A 20,384-nucleotide genomic window follows, 5' to 3' on the forward strand; every position below is an offset into this window, starting at 1 on the left:
ACTGGAAAATAATGTATAGATTAGCACCCGGTACAGTGCCTCCAACTCAGGTGTTATGTATGTGTAATGGTGTGTAGAGAGTAAGGAGGATGATTTGATGGACGTATGTAGGGAGGAGGCAAAATGGGCTGAAGCATTTTTTAAGTCTCAAACTGCAATATAACATTTGGAGGCAGCAATAATTGAAGCTTCTGAGTAATCTTGAAAGGCAGCTCCATATAGACTATGAACGGAAGATACCTCACCCTCCACTGACAGATGGCCAATGAAGAGAGACAAGAACTTTGCAGTACCCACATAGAAGTAGCTGAGAAGTTACAAGGCAAGATGATGCCCCACTCATCAATAAAGACTCCATCCACATTACAGTGCAAACTGAACACAACAGTTGGGCGGGACTTTACAGGATTGTTTCCTTTCCAGTAAGGCTACTGGACAGCAGATGTCTCATACAGTAAACACACTTTGCCTCCCTTATTGTCACATGTAGGCTAAATATGGGCAAATACATTTGCTCAGTCAGATTTGCTACTAGACTTCCTCCACTGGTGCTCCATGTGTTGTTTCTGGCACTTCACCTCCTGAAGGGCTTTACTAAAACCATGATGCCATCTGGTATGGGGTCCAGAAAGAGTCCGCTTTGGAGCAACAGTAGGCCTGGCTCACTTCCTGCTACCAGCTGCTTATTGGCTGCTGAACAGAACTGCCTGTCAGAGAGCTGGGAAGATCCCTCATACCTTCTGAAAATCCATTAGGGTTGAGAGAGACTGCCTGAATTGTTTCCGTTGCTTTACAGAGGTTCTGGGAGGCCACCATCATAAATCAGACTAGGATATGATCTGACTGTGGCAAAGCACCAGAAAAATTCCTCCATCTCAAGATCATTCAATAGAGGCTCAGACAAAAATGAGAATATGAATGCCCATGTGCATTGGAACTGAGATAATCTAAGACAAACCATTGTCATCACAGAGGACATGAACTCCCAAGATTTACCCAAGCCTCTGGAGGCTTGCAGATTGAAGTCCCCCAAGAGTGTGGGTGCTCCACTACCAAAACTGATATGTATCAGTCACTGTGGTTACATCTTACAAGTTATGCTTCTCTAATAGAGATTCTTTAAGGTAAACAATGCCTCAAAATTCTTTGAAGAGTTTCATCTGTCGGAACCATGACACTTGTATTTGTGAATTTGTAATTATAGTTCTACACCATATTCTGGTAAAGTGTGTAATAAACAAGATATTAATAAAATTGTTTAGTAGTGTTTATACATTCAGCTTAACCTGATTACTGTATAAATACATGTTGTAAGTTTGCTTAACTAACTGTATGGTTTCAGTTTACACTAAGAGTTAAGCTGGGGCCAGGAAGGGAAAGGCTCCCAGGTTAAAACAAGGCTAACTCAGCATGGTTTCAAATGGGCTTGTTGGGTCTTTGATTGATGTGATTGAAAGTATTGCTTTTGTGAAAGAGCATATGGTTAATTTGATTCAGATATTAAAATCACCCTAGCAATCAAATGCTTTAGCGAAGTAAGTCAGGATTTGAACTGGTAAAGCTACTTGTGTTTTTGAACTAGATAAAACAGTATTGCTCTCTCCTCAAGAATTGATGAATATCTTCCCCACCCCTAATACTATCTGGACATTCCTTGAGTGAAAGAAGCTAGCTATAGACGTTTTTTGATAAACATCTAGTGGAGGGTTGGGTGACATTTTTGATCAAGAGCTATGCTTTTTAATATGATTGGAGTCAATCAAAAGGTTTCTCTCTTTCCAAAATGGATTTGCCACCAAGAATTGCACTGCTAGTCTTCTTTGCTTTACTGCCAGACTTTGTCAGAATGAATTTGAGGAGCTTCAAGACTGAGAGAATGCTATTTGCTCATCTATGATCTAGCCCAGCACAGTATTCTTTGTTCCAGGATGAACTGGCCCTCCACAATTGCTGGATCACCCTTGGCTAGCTGGCCAATAACAAGAGAGTTCATCAAGTCCTGGGAAATGTTTGCTGTCCCTGCTTGTTTTCACTGGATTTCCTCCAGTATTCAGAAAAATCTTTTGTTTAATTTTCAAGGACCTTTGGCTGGAAATGCCAGATTCATCCTTGAATCGCCTGCTGAAAAGCATGCGGATTTTTTTTTGCCCAAGTGTATTCTTTCCCTTCAAAAGTTTGATGGACAATAACTTCTTGGCTACCAATCAGGGATCAGAATTGTTTGTTTTCATTTATTGTATATTTGTTACTTATTCCTAATGTTTGAGGTGCTCTGCTGGTTGTCCAACGGCACCCAAGAGCCTTTGCTGCTGCTTTTCATATGTCACAGATACTTTTGGCTACTGTCCAGACAACAGCGTATTCTAAAATTCTGCCACCTAGCTTGATGTTTGATCTAAAGCAGTGGTGGCGAACCTATGGCCCGGGTGCCAGAGGCGGCACTCAGAGCCCTCTCTGTGGGCACACGAGCCGTCGCCCCAGTCCTAGGCCTTCAGCTGGGTTTTATAAAACCTTTTCGCTTTAGGCCTCCACCGCTGTGTGCAAAAAAAAAAAAAAAAAAAGGTTCAATCAGTTAATTTTAACTTCTTGCGAGAAAAAAAAAGATCTTGCAAAGTTGGAATTGATTGATTGAAGTTTTTAGTCCCACCCAGTCTGTTGTTACCACCACAGCCACACCCACCCAATGCGCCACACCCACCCGGCACCCAACGATGCATAAGTGGGTTTTGGGTTGCAGTTTGGGCACTCAGTCTTTAAAAGGTTCACCATCACTGATCTAAAGGAATGTAAATGCTATTATTCTCATCATTCATCTTAAGGGTAATTAATCCTCAAGCTACCTTGCTCAAAAGTTGCATAATAAGGTATGTGCAACAGCCAAGAATTTACAGGAAGCAATTCTTTACAGAGAGAAAAGTATAGAATTTGCTGTTGTCAGATATGATCATGGTTCCCTATGAAGATTATCATTTTCTTGCAAGTTCACGGCTATGGAAGAGAAGAAAGGCCATAGATTTATCTCAACAGGTGGTCTACTGTCATGGTGTATAGTTGGTACTATAGGAAGCAAAAACCAAGGATAGATTGGACTTAAGGAGAGATGTAGTAGGTATAGTAGGAGATGCTGTGACAGACGGTTAAAAAAGCTGGGATGGTTTCCCACTTCAAGGTAGTGTTAATTATTTGGTGTTGGAAAGCAATCTGGTAGCTTAGTTCTCTGGCTTCAAAAGCCAGACAGGGTTTCTCTCTCCTTTTATCCTCCTCTAAAGGCAAAATATATTGCAGCTTCTTACTATCGGAGGTGATTTGCTAGATTTAAATTCAAGGTTGTCATGGTGACCCTGGTGACTATTGTCAAGCATGTGTTGTTATGGTTACCAGTGTTGGTGGGCTGTAGGATTTGGAGATCATGCTGGAAAAATACAATACAATCCTGAGCTGTATAAACAGAGACATAGAATCAAGATCATGAGAAGTATTAGGACCACTTTATAAAACCCTAGTAAGACCACACCTGGAATACTACTACCAGTATTACTACAAAAAAGATGTGGAGGCCTTGGAAAAAGTTCAGAGAAGAGCAACTAAGATGATCAAAGGCCTGGAGACTAAAACATATGATGAACAGCTGTAGGACTTGGGTTTGGCTAGTCTAAAGAAAAGAAGAAATAAGGGTGAAATGATAGCAATATTGCAGTAATTGAGGGGGTGGCACAAAGAAGAGGGGGTCAAATTATTTTCCAAAGCACCAGAAGGCAGGACAAGAAACAATGGTTGGAAACTGATCAAAGAGAGAAGCAACCTGGAATTAAGGAGAAACTTTCTAACAGTGAGGACAATTAACTAGTGGAACAGCTTGCTTTCAGAAATCATGGGCGCTCCATCACTGGAGGCTTTTAAGAAGAGACTGGACAGTTACTTATCTGAGATGGTATAGGTTCTCCTGCTTGAGCGGGGGCTGGATTAGAAGATCTTCGAGGTCCCTTCCAGCTTCTATTTCTATTTCTGTTCTGTTCTGTTCTAAATATAATGTTCTATTCCACTATTTCCTTGACTTGATCATTGACAAAGTAAACTGTGGTCAGCAAAAGAGTGAAGTCATGGAGATATTTTTTTTTTGCAGAGGAAGGTTGAAATGGCGGAGGATTAAGTTGTGCTTTGGCTTAATATTTGTTTGTATTGTCTGAAAATGCCCTCCTGTGTTATAAATGTGATATTTAGCATCCCTGGAAATATGTCATGTTGCATTATCAATATGGCTGTGTTCCAAGACAGAGATGGTGCTCCTCAGGTTGATCTGACTGCCAAAATTTCTCATCTTCCATCTTTTGCATCTTGAACAGCTTGAGTTCTGTCATTCATCTGTCCATTTATCCTGGGCCTATGCATGGTTGGAGTATATAATGCACCACACAAAGTCAGATGTTGTCTTGGGCCCCTCAGCCATAAACTGATGCAATAGCGGAGGATATACTGTATATAGGTAAAGGCTGAACCATTGGGTGCTTGATTTTCTTATTCCTGTTAACCAGAATTTAAGAACATCAAGAACCCAATAAATTAATACATGATAAGAATTGTAAGTAAGCTAATAAGGCTCAGATAATGAGTAGGTTTTCAGAACTTTCAACTTAAACTGTTTGTTCCCTGGCATGCTATCACTTGCATCATGTACTTAATGAGTTGAATTTCAGTTCTTAGGGAAACCAAAGTGACTTATGAGTACAGGTATAAAGCCTGTTTAAGCCTCAACTCTTCCATCTCTCGAAAAAAAAAAACCAGCTGGTTATGTCACCCTGTTATTGTCAGAGCCTTTGATACCATTAATGGCCATTTATTCTTTCTTTTTTAAAATGTGGCTTCTCAATACAAGAAGAGTGTTTTTTCTTTTTTGCAGTTTGAATGAAATGAAATGAATATTTGGAAAAGTTAAAAATGTGGCCAGATAGAGAATCGGGTTTTTTGTCATAATTTCTTAGCTACATCTGGCTAAATCCAGGTAGCATGCAAAGGCATTAATCATGGTTTATTAATCACTGTGACTGAGCTCACACAACATGCAAAGCTATAAACCAATCACATTTTGCTTTGCTGCAATTGGTATTGGCCAATAACTAATTAGAAGTCACATGTCTTAAAGACAAAAACCTTGGTTTTCTGCATATCTGATTACAACTCTTATATTTTCCAAACATTCATTTCACTCATTCAGACTGCAAAAAGAAACAACATTGTTCTTGTATTCAGAAGCCACATTTAAAAAAAATGTTTTGGCATCTTCTTACATTGTGTGATATAAAACTCTTACATTTATATTATGCGATATAAAAAGATGGCGGAACCTGACCAATTTCCTTTGATCTTGGAAGCTAAGAAGGGATGGGCCTGGACATGACAGCAGGCTCAACTGACAAATCAAATCTGGAAGAGCAATGCTTTCCAAAAAATATGTTTAGAGGTGTGTGCTTGCCAGGATCTCTCCTTAAGGATACTTCAAACGTTCAGTAAGAGGTTGAAAATGTCTGTGTGTAATATGAAATAGTAGCTTTTTATTTGTTGGAACTTATTATTCATTGGATTTAGGTCTCACCTTTCCTTCAGAGACTCAAGTGGTGACATGTTACTTGCTCTTCCAGATTTTCTTTGCAGTAAAAACCCTGCTAAGCAGGTTTTGCTCAGAGAAAGCAACAGGTCCCAAATCTCCCGTGATCACCCATAATCGCGGGTGGATTTGAATGTTATCCTGAACTGATACATATATTGGTTTTCCATCTTTTGCAACACCATTGGCATGCTTAGTCCTTCCAAAAAGAACTAAGAAGAACATAAGTTTTTGTTTTAAGGAGGTGGCAAGGTGTAAAGTATGCTATATCTCTTTATTTAATTAGTTGCATGCCTGGACTGGTCTATAAAGAAGGCAGGCGAAAAATAATTTAATAGGACTTTTCTTTTGGTAATGCTAGAAAGAGAGAGGGATACAAGTATGCAATATTTATCTTCTTTCTGGGGTAGAGATCATTTTGCTGGCAAGCTCCTTTTACATGAACAATATGAAACTTATGGGAGTGATCAGGCTGATGGTTCCTATCAAATTTCAAGCCAGGTCTCCTGGATGCAAAGTGAAATATATTTTTTGTAGGTTTTGTGGTATGTGGCTATGGTTGCTTTCTTCAAAAAATTGTCTCTGTTGAGTGCTAATCTGGTTTATTCTACTTAATCTGGGACGATCTCCTGTCACTCCCAGATTGAAGTCTTCCTTCTTTTGCCCTGGTTTTTGGCTCCAGAAGATTCTAGATTGCTGATATTCAAAGCTGTAGCAGTGTATGTGACACGTTCTTTTTTATTTCCATTTAGTTTTCATCTCCATGGGGACAGCAACATCTAAAGAAGAACCCTCCTCTGTAAAGAGTCCAGAGGCTTCAGTTGCTTTCAGCATGATGGACGTCTTCCTCTTCTCCATTGTCATTGGTCTCCTGACTTACTGGTTTTTTTTCCGTAAGAAGAAAGAGGAGATCCCAGAGTTTTCAAAAATCCAGACACCAACAGGAGAAGCAACGTAAGTGGTTGGACAGTCAGGAGCACTTAAGTCAGTGTTTCTCAACCTGGACAATTTTAAGGCATGTGGACTTCAACTCCCAGAATTCCACAGCCAGCAATGTTGGCTGTGGAATTCTGGGAGTTGAAGTCCACATGCCTTAAAATTGTCCAGGTTGAGAAACACTGACTTAAAGAGACCTAGCTTTCTGGGGTGGTGGATGCAGTATGATTCCCTTATATCCGTTTAGCTTCTAAGAATTGAGTGCTGGATTTGAGCAGCTTGAATTCATTAAGGATTTAGCCTGCACTGGAAATACGGTCTCCTTGGAGTATTTTTTTTGCAATATCTTAGTGTATTGTTTTATGGTGTTTGTATGCTGCAGTTATGTATTGCCCTGTCCTAGAAACATGATCTGATTGGCTAGAAAGTATGTTGTCCAGGTCACCTTTCAGGCTCACCAGGTAGGAGAAGACTGCTGTAGTTCTGTTTGAATTACCTCTTGCATATTGGTGTCATTGTGATTAGAAACAAATGCTTATGCTGATGAGGCTATTTCCATTTTATCCATTTATGCATTTCCATTTTATCCACAATGAACAAAAGTCCTTTAAAAAATAGATGGGAAAAAATGTTGGTTATCTGATTTCCCCAAATCTGAGTCCTTCTGGAGGATTTTAGATCAGTACTCCCTGCATTGTTTTAATGTGCAAGTAATTACTCCAAAGTTGGAATCAACAAGAGACTGGAATCTTTTGAGGAAAAAAGTTAATTTCATCTAATAAACCTGTACCTTATTTGGTTGGATCAGCTTTCCCTACTTTGGGTGTTACTGTATTGAAAAAACTAATTAAAAAGCATATTCTTAATAACATAATAACTATGTTAATTGTATCTCTGTGGGGGGGGGGAGTGGAGAGAGAGCGAGAGCTTGTTTAAAGGTACAGAGAGGACCAGACTCTTGGCAGCAGAAGCTTTGGTGTTAAAATAGTAATTTTTTTCTTGATCAGTTTATAGGAGAGCTTGTTAAAACTTTTTTTTTAAAAAAAAACATTTCTTTCTATTTCCTATCTTTTACTATAATTTTAATCAGTGCTTTTTTTCTAAAAAAAAAAAAGGTGCCGGAACTCACACATGTCATACAACCTGCCTTGTCTACCCTACAAAGTTCCATCCAAAAAAGGTGCCGGAATTCCGTTCTGGGCGTTCTATGAGAAAAAAAGCCCTAATAAAGATCATCTTCCACCTGAATTGGGTTAAAACTGCCAACATGATTAGTAACCATACTTCCAAAATATTGTGCATTGTTTGGAATAATTTCCAAATATTGTTTCCAGTTTGGGACATCACATTCTGATGATTCCAACTAGGACAGTTAAGGCCTCAAGGATTGAGTGTCAACTGAGTACTAAGTCCTAGGAGGAAAAAATGAGGGAACTGTGAATTTTTAGCCTTAAAAAAATATGACTGAGGGAAGATATCATATAACAATAGAGTTGGAAGGGACCTTAGAGACCCTTTAGGTCAACTTCCTCTTCCATGCAAATCTGCTGAAGTCCTTTTCAGAATTGATTGATTGGCCTCTGTATCAAGACCTCGATCAAAGAACTCTTGACTTCATGTGTAGTCTCTTCAACTCATGCAATCTGGAAATTTCTCTTGATGTCTAGTCTAAATTGACTTCCTTGCATTTGTAACTTGTTGCCTGGGGCAATAGGGAATAAATTTTCTCCCTCTTCTATGTCAGATACTTGAAGACTAGATTCTATCTCCACTTGTTTCTTCTATAGGCTAAACACCCTAAGATCCTTTAACTCAGCGGCTCCCAACCTTTTCTATACCCCACACCCCTAGAACACTTCTGATATATTCTCGCACCCCTTACAAAAGTTCAAAATAACAGTGACGAATTATGCATATACACTATAATTTTGAAAACCCAAGTTTTCGCACCTCCTGGAATATCCTCTCACACCCTCGGTTGGGAACCCCTACTTTAACTGCTCCTGGTAGAGCTTAGTTTACAGATTCTTCACCATTGTAAAATCTGTTCTCTGAACTTGCTTCAAATTGACACTGTCAAACTATGTCAAATTGAAAGCTGTCCAGAGCTGGATACAGGATTTCAGTGGGGTCTGACCAAGGGAGGGTGGAACTGGAACCATTACTTTTTATGATCTCTATTCTGTGTTCCTGTTAATATATCCCAAGATAGTCATTTTTTGCTGAATATTAGAAATAATTTCCTCATGGTCAGGATGTTTTACTAATGGAACTGTTATTAAGCTGATAGATGGGGCTCAGTGGTCTAAATGGCACGTCCGGTGTTCTGATCTAGGCATTGGGCTAAAGATATTATTATTCCCAGTCATCTCTGAGATTATAGTGTTAAATTCACAGCCTTGAATGGGTCTTTCCACTTCTGTGAGTCTGCGAATGCTGGGACATTGGTGGTGCTGTAGGGAATGAGTTAGCTCTGAGAACCTGGGAAAGTGCTTTGAGATTAAATGTGCCTGAATCCTTGCACTATTTTCTTGGCCCAGTGACTGAGAAGAAGAGCTTTGGGTCCTGAAGACCTGAGTTCCTAAATGCCCCCAAATGAGTTGATCCTATAAATCTCCTGTGTTGCCATCCAACAAATCTGGAAGGCACAAGTCTGGGAAACAATGGGAGCTTTCTTCCAACACATCTGGAGGGCATCAAGCTTCCTGTAAGCAAAAAAAGAAGACAATGCTAATGGGTGGTGCTGAACTCTCGTTCTTCCTTTCAGTGAGTTGTGTTACTTTCCAGAATGAGGGGCCTGTGGGAAACAAGAGGCAGTGGGAAGGCTGCTTTATTATCTTCAAGGAGACCTTGAATTCAATAGATAAGTTTTTAGACTTGATTATGTTGACCTTTCTTCTTTCCCACTCCTAATGCAAACAATTTGGACAGAATCTCTTTTATAGTATCTTGTTTTCGGAACTTCCATGTAGCCTTCCGAAGAGGTTCTGCAGCGAAGGGCACTTCTCAATTTTTTTTTAAAAGGAAAGAGTCTTCTATTAACTTTTAAAAGACCTATGATGTAAAACAGTTGCTAAGGCAATGGAGGTCTCTTGCTGAGAAGCTCCCGCCTGCTCACTCTTGAATAGTAAAAGAAGGGAAGGAGAGTGCGAGGGTCCTTGGGAATTTTCATTCTTAAAGTCTTTTTCTTTCTCATTCCTTTTTGCTGCTGCCAGATGTTGACATTCTTGGGTTTGTGCCGGGCCCTCTGGGTAATTCTGAAAGCAGCCGGCATGAATCCCAGAGGATCAGGCTGCTGGTGCCGTCTGACTCGAGGGGTTGGTATGCAGGCTTTGCTGGGCTATAACAAAAGGAGGCCAGCCGCTCACTTGAAGGTCCAAGAGGGGTACTGTGAGGAAGGCTGGAGACGCTTTGCTTCAGAGGGAAGTTTAGCTGTCTGCAGCCAGTATGAAATTGCAGGGTTGTGAAATACTGTCTCTCTCTGCTGTTTCCAATTCACTATGGGTTGTGCATATTCGGCAGGAGAGGAGACTTTTCCTGGGAGGTAAGTTAACCTAGGAGGTTTGGAAGCCTGCCATGATAGCCTTGGGAATTGGGGGTCTGCTGAACAAGGGCAGGGTCTTTTCAAGTCTTTTCAGTGTGCAAAAACTGGTTTGGCAGCAGCTTTGATTCAGGAAAAGTGCTCTGACACGAACGTGGATGTTGCCATGAGAGGCCACTATTTGGGGGGGGGGTGATGCTGGGAAGTTTCTCTTACTCTCCTCCGTCCTCCGCACCAGCTTATGTAAAACTGAGCTCTTGCTATTAGAGAGATGAAATAAAGCAGAAATTTTTATTTGTCAGGAAAAGTTATTTTTCAACTGAAAGCTAACTCTTTAAGATACTTGCCTCGTGCAGGATACCAAAGGAAGAGAAGATAGCTCAGAAATAGAGCACATTAAGAACAGAAGAGCTGTGCTACATCAGACTGAAAACCCATTTTTTCATCCCATAACATCCGTGAGCCCCATAAGCAAGAGATAGACACATAGTACCCTCTTGCTGTATTTCCCAAGTAATTCAGACTGAGAGGAATACTTGTTTTGGTAGTAGAGCTAACATATAAGTGTCATTGACTAGACAACTCTTCTCTATTCATTATCTGGTTACCTCCAAAGCGATAGCTATATTTTGCTTAACTTGGGGTTACCGCTTGGAAAAGCGTTCACGATCTTCTGCTGGCTAGATACTGGTGTGTGTGTGTGTGTGTGTGTGTGTGTGTTTGTATGTGTAGGAGAGCCTTATTAGTCTACAGTGGCAAAAACCCAGTTTGGTAGTAACTAACTACTAACCTGCTGAACATTTTATTAAACTCTTAGAAGTTTATGCCTTTTAATGAAACACGCTAGTTGGAAAAGATGGACTTTGAAAAACAGGACATTGTTTAAGGTGTTTCAGGCTACTCTTGAATGTGTTGTTTGTTAATCCTTAACAGCTCAGTAATGTTTTTCCCAAGCTGCAAATGGGAATGAATGTAGCCATTCTCCATAGGAAGCAGTGCTAGAAAAAGGATTAACTTTTGAGCATTGTTTATGTTCTACTGATAATTGGGGTATGTGAAACAGAGATTCTTGCATTGGATTGTGAAAAGGAACTTATGCTCCAGGCCGATGTTTCTCAACCTTATGGTTCAGAATTCTGGGAGTTCAAGTCCACATATCTTAAGGTTGCCAAGGTTGAGAAATGCCGCTCAAATCTTCTGACTTCAGAAAACATTGGTTATGTTGCAGCTGATAGAGACTATTGATCTTGGTCTGGTGGTAAAATAACATCACTGATTGTTATGCAGCTGCAAGCTCAGCCTTGCCGAACCTGGTGCCTGCTAACTATGATGGCTTATCATCATAGCCCCAAAATAATAATATTATTTATGCCACTGACATGATAGGAGCTTTATTTTTGACAGAAGTTGATCAGTAGCAGATTGGAAAATCTGCCAAGCCAATATGATAGTTTGGTACATAGCTGCAACTGTGAATGTTTCAAAACCAACCCTTTCCTTCTCTCTCTTTTATAGTGGGCAGTCAGCAAATGAAAACAGTTTTATTGAAAAAATGAAAAAAACGGTAAGCTTCATTTCATTATTTTCATGTTAGTACTTACTGAAACAGGCTTGTTATCTGGGTTTTTCCAGCCATTTCAGCCTCTCTTCTGTATTTGAGGGCCAGCTGGCAGCAGAATGTAGATTTTTTTGGGGGAAAAATATTTTTCAGTATTGGATTCCCATATGTAGTTGGAATACAGCATCTACTCTTCTTAATCATGAGGCTGGGAATAATGAATATTAGAGAAAGCCTCCTCTGGAGAATATCTTCATGTCATGCTGGGAAAAGTCATGTTTCTGTAAAATATATATATTTAGCATAAAATATGGCTAAGAAATTAATTATTTGTACCTTAACTTTTTGGATTGCCCAGAATCTACAAAATCTAGTTTCTTGAGTGGCATACAAACCCAGTGGTTTGTATGCCACTCAAGTGGTAATACTACAGCTAGTCCTCGACTTACAACAGTTCATTTGGTGACTGCTCAAAGTTACAACGACACTGAAAAAAGTGACTTAGGACCATTTTTTATACTTAACGACCATTGCAGCATCCCCACAGTCACGTGATCAAAATTCAGAGGCTTGTCAACTGACTCATAATTCCAATGGTCACATGTCCCGGGGTCATGTGATCCCCTTTTGTGACCTTCTGACAAGCAAAATCAATGGGAAAGCCAGATTCACTTAACAACTGTGGCAAGAAAGGTCATAAAATGGAGCAAAATTCACTTAACAGTGTTGCTTAGCAAAAGAAAATTGGGCTCATTTGCCATCATAAGTTGAAGACTGCTAATAATAATTACTTTATTAAAAAGAAGCTAAAGTGCTCTGGGATTTAGAATTCAAACAGACTGGCACTTGTCATATAACACCTCAGATTAAACAATTGTTGATAAGAAAGACAAACAAGTCTGAATAGTGGACGTGGCGGTAGCTAAAGACAGCAGAATAGAAGAGAAAGAACTGGAGGAAAATCACAAAATACAGGTAGCCCTTGACTTATGACCACAATTGAGCCCAAAATTTCTGTTAAGTGAGACACTTGTTAAGTGGGTTTGCCCCATTTTACGTCCTTTCTTGCCATGATTGTTAAGTGAATTGCTACAGTTGATAAGTTAATAAAGCAAAGATAGTACCAGTAGTAATAGGTGTCTTTAGTGCAATCCCAAAACATCTAGAACAGGGGTCCCCAACCTGTGGACCCACCACCGGTCCGTGGCCTATTTGCAGCCGGGCCATGTGAGTGTCTGGCTGGTGCACGCGCACAGCCCTACTCATGCAAGCATTGCAGGTCTCATGGTTCCACTTGCGTGAGTGTCGTGGTCCCTCACAGCCTCACTAGCACGAGCATCACTGGTGCTGTCGGCCCCACTTGCGCAAGCAATGGATGCTTATGCGCATGCACATACTCCTATCCCTCTCACAAAACCATCCCCTTTTCACCCCCTGGGCTGCCAACCTGGGATGGTTGGGGAATTCTGATCTAGAGCATTGCTTGAACACCATCGCCATTCATAGAATCACCATTGGGCAATTGCAATAGGCAGCTTTGCTTGGAATAGTTTATATCCTGAAATGATACCTTTAACCCCATAAAACAAGAACATCTGCTTATCCCAGGACCTTGAGAAGGGCTCGATAAGGGGGTAAAAATGCCAAATCTAGTCTCAACATCAGACTGACTTTGAGATGGATCGTAATAATAACAAATGCTAAATCCAGTCTAAACATGCTGGCTGCAACAAGTCATAATAATAATAATAATAATGTGATTGCTATCTTTCTTTCTGTTTCTTTTCTCTTTTAGATTATTTTGTAATTAAAATAAAATCCTACAAGAGAAAATACAAATAACAATAGCACTTAGACTTATATTCAGTGGTGGGATTTAAATATGTGAACAACCAGTTCTCTGTGGATACTGCTTCCGGAAGTCCATTCTGGGCCTGGGCAACAAAAAAATTAGCTACCGGTTCTGCTGAACTGGTGCGAACTGGCTGAATCCCACCACTGCTTATATTTCCTAACCCTTTCTAAGCGGTTTACAGAGTCAGCATCTTGCCCCCAACAATCTGGATTCTCAGTTTACTGACCATGAAAAGATGGAAGTCTGAGTCCACCTTGAGCCGGTGAGAATTGAACTGCCAAACTGCAGGAAGTTGGCAGTCAGCAGAATTAGCCTGCTAGGCTGCATTCTAACCATTGCTCCACCAGGGCTCTTGAATAACAAATACCAAGAACAATAAAAACCATACAAAATAAATGCATAAAATCACAATAAAACTAGTAGCAAAACAATATCCAAGAATTTACTTAATTCTTAAACATTTCCTGGTAATAAAGATCAAAAAGTAGGTATTATGCAAGTTGTGATAGGAAAGATATTTAAAAAATGGGGTGCTGCTAATGAAAATCCTTTTTTTCTTGTAGAAGGATCTTGGATAAAGAATTGGGTTGATTGGATTCTAAGCCACTAGAAAACTCACATTTTATTTTGGGCTTAGAAACAAACTAGCAGTCAGGGCAGAAGGCAAGTCATCAGCTTAATAGCCTTAATAGCCCAATTAGCAGCACTTTGGTTTCCCTACTTTAAAACTGGCATTTCTGGGCTGATTTGAAAATATTCCCATGTATGCCGTGCAATAATCCAGACAGTATTACAATGCTGTCTCTGTCCAACTTGGATAATAGCTTGACTGACTGAGTGAATGTGTCCTTGACTTATGACCACAACTGAGCCCAATACTTATGTTGCTATGTGAGATATTTCTTAAGAGAGTTTTGCCCCATTTTATGACCTATCTTGCCACGCTTGTTAAGTGAATCACTGCAGTTTGTTAAATTAGTAACACCGCTGTTAAACGAATCTGGCTTCCCCATTGACTTTGCTTGTCAGAAGGTCACCAAAGGAGATCACATGACCCCAGGACACTGCAATTGTCATAAATAGGAGTCAGTTGGGGATGCTGCAATGGTTATAAGTATGAAAAACAGTCATAAGTCACTTTTTTCAGTGCGGTTGTAACTTTGAACGGTCATTGAATGGAGAATTGTAAGTCAAGCTCTACCTGTATATGCAAACCAGAATAAACTCGTGGTGGCTTATAGCATACGCAGGCTAGGAGACGCTTTATGGACAAGAAGTATTCCCAGGAGAAGAAATTTGCTGAATATTCACTCTCCCACACTCTCAGCCAAGGAATGCTATCCTAAGAAGCCTCAAGGTGATTCTGTGCCACTCCTTATCTAATCTAGGAGTGAAGTAGCTGCAGAGACCTGCTCTGTAGCTATCAAAGCAGCCACTATCTAGTACAGGGGTAGGCAACCTTGGCTCTTTTATGACTCATGGACTTCAACTCCCAGAATTCCTGAGCCAGCTATGCTAGGTTGCCTACCCCTGGTCTAGTAGAACAGTGTTTCCCAAACTTGACAATTTTAAGGCATGTGGACTTCAACTCCCAGAATTCCACAGCCAGCAACGCTGGCTGTGGAATTCTGGGAGTTGAAGTCCACATGCCTTAAAATTGTCAAGTTTGGGAAACACTGTAGTAGAACAAAGATATATGCTGCTATATATATTTGTAAAATGGGAAGAGAATTAATTTTTCTTTCAGCACTCAGCCAGGGTGGATCCTACATGTTAAACGTTAAATTTAATTGACCACTTTTTCCTCCTTTAGGGCTGAATGTATGTTTTTGTTTTGTTTCCTTTTGTTTTTGTTTTACTGATCTGTATTTTATTCTCTTTGATAAAACAGTACATTTACATTAAAAAAAAAGAAGTATACTCCAGGCTCTTTGCCTGATCCTTTAGCGTAGGGTTAACCAGCTTGGCTCCTGCAATCTTTTCATGTAGTTTTTGTGCAATTCCCAGTGGGATTTTGGCCATTTTAAACTCCTCCTTTTTTTCCTTCTGTTTACTGACTCTGAATTTGGCCATACCAGCAGGAACAGACTTGCCCTAAAACAAAGCACCCCATCCTAACCAGAATGCCCATCTAGGATGCAATTTGCTGTGGCAAAGAAGCTGCTAAAAAGTCCAAGAGAACTTCAAGCTGGTATTTCACATAATGTATCCCTATCCTTTTTCTGGTCATCCAATAAAAAGACAAGATCTTTTCTGCTCTCAGTTTGGATTTCAGTGGATCTAGCGAATAGGCCTGGAGTTGATCAACTACTACTCCTCCGATCCAGTGTTGATGAAAATAATTTATAATTATTGGCCTCCTCCATATGCAGTATAGATTTCTTTAGGAGTGACCAGATCAGTTTGTTTATTAGATGCCAGGACTTCCCACTTTTTCAAGGAGGAGTTTGTAAGCTGTTGGGTAAGTCAGTAGTATACATTTCCTTTAGTTTATTTACAATTTAAGACAAAGAAGGCACAGGAAACAGTTAACATAATAATTTTAGCATTCCTCAAAGAATTGCAAAGGGCTTTTGAATATGCATTTGCTTTTTTCTGGAAAAAACACATGTAAAATGTTAGCTGCAACTTGGATTGTTCAGTCTATTTTCTATGCGTTCTGTTATTAATTAGTTTTACGAAACATTTCATGCTTAATTTATGTAGAGTTGTCTGCAACTGAATATAGGTGTTGCCACAGATTTACATCACAAAGTGGTTGATGGATAAACAGATTGCAGATGGCTATAGTTGGGCCAATGTGCACACCTCCCAAATCCCAACTGTGTGTTGTGCAGAGTTGCAAGTCCTTCCTGTTCTGTGCTTTGATGTTTGTCCCCTAGCCAGAATATTACATTTGCAGAAGTATAAATGGAACACCTAGTACAACCGTCCCAAACAGCAGAGGCATACGTTCCTTGATGTTTAGTGTCAGAGAAATCTGCTTGAACCTTTACAATTGGAAACGTTTCCTCAAGAAACTCATAACAACAAATGGAGTACAATTCCACTTACATAATTTAAAGGGGAAAATAAAAACTCACCCATCTCATATAATACTTAGTTTTGTCCCAAGAGAGGGCAAGTCCATTCTGATGTTATTACACACTGATGCAAATTACACGTGTAATTGAGGTCATGGAGCAGGTGTTTATGATGTCTTCTAGAGATGCTTCATTTTTGGCTTGCCTGAAAGGTGTGCAAAAAGTAAATATGTTTCCCTCTGATAGACTTTGGAAGAATAAATTAATTTCTGTTTTGATTTCAGACCTGTGGGTGATAGAAGTAAAAATTATGATCTGGAATAAGTAGCTTTACTGATGCTGAGCAATTCCAAAGTCATTGCTAAACTTACTTTCTTACATTTTGTTTTCCTTCCCAGGGAAAAAACATTGTGGTATTCTATGGATCTCAAACAGGGACTGCTGAAGAATTTGCCAACCGCCTTTCAAAAGATGCTCATCGTTACGGGATGCGGGGCATGCCTGCTGATCCAGAAGAATACGACGTGGTATGTTCTCAGCAGTCTTTCCACCTTTTCACCTTGCTGGTGTCACCTGAATTTGAGGTTACATTGCCCTACCAGCTCTGCTGAGATTCGAATTTATTAAATACCAAAAGATTGCAGTCAAGGAAGTGCTCACGATGTGCATCAGGAGGAGAAACTCTCAATGGGCATAAGTAATAATTCAGACTTTCCCAACCTGGTGCTATCCCTATGTGATAGGACTCCAGCTTGCTGAATTCTCCAGCCAGTGTGGTTTGACAAAATAGGAATTTATATACATTTTAGTTCCCTCCACATTAGGACAGTAACTGAATTGGGGAAGATTGCATAAGAAGAGCAATAGTACTTAGACTTATACACTGCTTCATAGTGCTTTACATTCCTCTGTAAGTGGTTTACAGAATCGTCATGTTGCCCCCGACAATCTGGGTCATCATTTTATGATCTCAGAAGGATGGAAGGCTGAGTCAATCTTGAGTCAGTCAGGACTCAACCGCTGGCAATCAGCAGTGTTTAGCCTGCAATACTTCATTCTAATCACTGCTTTCTACTAGCTAGAGTCTACTAACTTTTTCTTCCTGATGCCTCTCCAATTTCTCCAGCAGAAGGGAAGCAGCAGTGTAGCTGCACTAGGTTGCCAGGATCTAAAGAACAATAAAAGGTTTTAATTTTCCTTCTTCTTTAGGCAGCAGGGGTTGGGTATATAACTTCTAAGAGTTCTACTGTTATCTTCAACCTGCAGGGAAAATTGCAGTCAGCACATATGGATAGCTTCAGGTTGGGGAAAGCTGCATTCAGTTATAATTTAGTGTAATTATCACTTGCTGTTTTAGCGAAGCATGCCTTATACGCTGAATGCCTGGTCATCTCTCAAAAGGCTCTGACAAACCCTCAGAATTAAGACTGTAATAATGACAACCAAAATAAAAGAATGGCTGGAATTGTATGACATTTAGATGATTTTTGTGAGAAGAAAAGGAATCGAGTGAAGTATTATCAAGTCTTGCTCAGGACCTGAAAACCTAAGTGAATCTTGTAGAATCTCCAGTGTTTTTCTTAACTTGTTAGCATTGTGGATGTGGATTTCTCCTGGATAGAAAGGAAAGCAGGTGTTTCTGAGTTCCTTATTTTGTATACCCTTTCTCTCATATAGTCGGACCTGACTCATTTGCCAGAAATTGAAAAGTCTCTGGCAATCTTCTGCATGGCCACCTACGGAGAAGGGGATCCCACCGATAACGCCCAAGATTTCTATGACTGGTTGCAAGACACAGATGCCAAACTGTCTGGTATAAAATATGCGGTGAGCTTTGATTATTATCTCTTCGCTGCTACTCTTGTGGCAGGAGACAGTGGATATGATGCTTGAGAAACTAAAGGGTGCTGCCTAGAAGTTGAGACCATTTCATTGCAATGGGGATATGAACTATGAATATACAAAACCATCAGGATGCAGCCCTTATGCACTTCATGAAAGCTAGGGGTTAGTCCCAGAAAATTATTATGATCAAGTGTTATGGTTATCTTCAATTCCTGACATGAATGCTCATTTTGCAAATTCTAATCTGAGAGGAATCCGAGTCATATTAAGAGAGGGAAGTCCAAAGGGTAAAGGGCAAAGGTTATTACTTGCACAAGTGCATGCATGCAGAGTTGGAAGATATTTTAGACCTCACCTAGCTTAACTCCCTTCTCAGCATGGATTAACTAGAGCAATTCTGATATCCATGTTTGTTCAGTCCTTGTTTGAAACCATCAGTAAGGTGTCCCTTCTTTCCTATTGTTCTTTTGAATGTTCAAAATTTCCAATTCCTTTCTACTCTTATTTTTACAGCAATTGTGTTTACTGGGAGTTATTAGGTATAGGTAGGATGGTGTTCACACCCACACTTCCTTCTCTCAAGCACTCAGTCGCTTATATTCGTAGCTTTCTTCCATGACCTCTGCCTATCCTCTCTAGCATAAGATGCTTGGCATACACATTGTGCCTTTTTATCTTATCTCAAATGGAGCTTTGGGACTATAAAGTCTGCCCTGCTGCCAGTTTTCTTATACGTTCCACAGAACTTGTTTTGAGAGCTGTACAATGCAAGCTCAGTTCTCCGATTTTGTTTTTGTTCTACCCAACTATGTTGCAGTTAAACATGTCCGCAGCTAGTTAGGTGGAAGGAACAATATTTTTCAAGCTGTCAAGCATAGTTGCATCCCTTAAGTTAGTCTGAATCCAGACAAGGAGAGAAGAAAGTTTTGAATGTTACATTCTAGACTTGGAGCTGATGGACACTGTGCTTGCCGTGGACCAAGTTAGCTTCTATGCCCTCTGTTGCCAGGTCTGAGAGTTGAGGAAGCAAATCAAGCCACAAGTATAATTCCTCTGAGATTTGTTCTTGAATTTGGGAGCACTTTGTGGATGATTGAGCTCTAGGGATCAGACTACTCTGTCTCTTGTTCCTCTCTTTTCAGTATATCCAAGTGCATCATGAGCTCTTTGTTTTTTTTAACCATCTCTGTGCATTAGAGTTGCTGCTGTATGCCAGAAGAGAGGCAGTGAGGGAGAGATTCAACCCTGACAATTTTTCCTTGGCAACTGAAAAGCTAACAAAGAGATCTTTAAACCTATCTCTCCTTATTTTATCTTTTTACCTACTCTAGCTTTATTTTCCTATGGCTGCTTCCATGAAAACAGGCATTTTTCTCTCTCTCCTTTCCAGCCATAAATAGTGATTTTCAGGTCCTGTCCTTCTGTGCCTGCCATTTGAGAAGCTCTTGTCCACCTCCATCCACGAAAGCCCAGCTCTCCCAAATTAGTTGTTCTTTCTAGTGTTTCCATCTAATGGTCATTGATAAACATAACAAATAACTATACCATATTCCTGGTCTGTACAGTTAATGACCTAAGCCAGAGAATATCCAGATGTGCATGGCATGAATCACAGCTCAGTTTCCATGGCTACAGTCCTTTTTCCTTCCCTATTCTAATAAAAGAAGAGACCTGAAAATAAAGTCATTAACTTTGAATTAGACCTAGCTTCCCCCCCCCCCCTTTGCTTTGACCATTGCTGTTTCTTTTTTTTTTTTTTTATTGCTTCGCTTTCAAAATTCATCTTGTGCTTCTTCGACAATAGGATACCTTAAATCTCTACATCTCTTCCTGCTTTGGATGCAACACAAAGTTTTACTCTTGCTCTCCTCCTCAGTCCTAATACACATTCTCTCCTTTCCCCATGGACTTTGATTCTCCAGTTGTATTACCATCTTTGATTTGAAAGATCATCTAATCTCTCTTCAAGGATTCTGTCCTTTCACTCTGGTTGCCTGTAATGCTAGATAGCCTGTTCCTTTCAG

At 40.0% G+C, this 20,384-nt stretch overlaps 1 protein-coding gene across 3 annotated transcripts in view; it reads left to right on the forward strand.

The window, feature by feature from the left end:
• The window catches only part of LOC120304256 (NADPH--cytochrome P450 reductase), a 54,642-nt gene that overhangs the window by 19,006 nt on the left and 15,252 nt on the right, over positions 1 to 20,384 (forward strand). For all 3 annotated transcript variants that reach the window (XM_039334625.1, XM_039334622.1, XM_039334623.1), the window contains exons 2-5: positions 6,355 to 6,556; positions 11,595 to 11,643; positions 16,914 to 17,042; positions 18,193 to 18,342. In XM_039334625.1, the coding sequence (XP_039190559.1) occupies positions 6,366 to 6,556; positions 11,595 to 11,643; positions 16,914 to 17,042; positions 18,193 to 18,342 (519 nt within the window). In that variant the 5' untranslated portion in view covers positions 6,355 to 6,365. The remainder of the gene's footprint in view (positions 1 to 6,354; positions 6,557 to 11,594; positions 11,644 to 16,913; positions 17,043 to 18,192; positions 18,343 to 20,384) is intronic.

Source organism: Crotalus tigris, unplaced genomic scaffold (assembly GCF_016545835.1).
Source record: "Crotalus tigris isolate CLP2741 ecotype Arizona unplaced genomic scaffold, ASM1654583v1 scf7180000017632.1879674, whole genome shotgun sequence".
Classification (NCBI taxonomy): domain Eukaryota; kingdom Metazoa; phylum Chordata; class Lepidosauria; order Squamata; family Viperidae; genus Crotalus; species Crotalus tigris.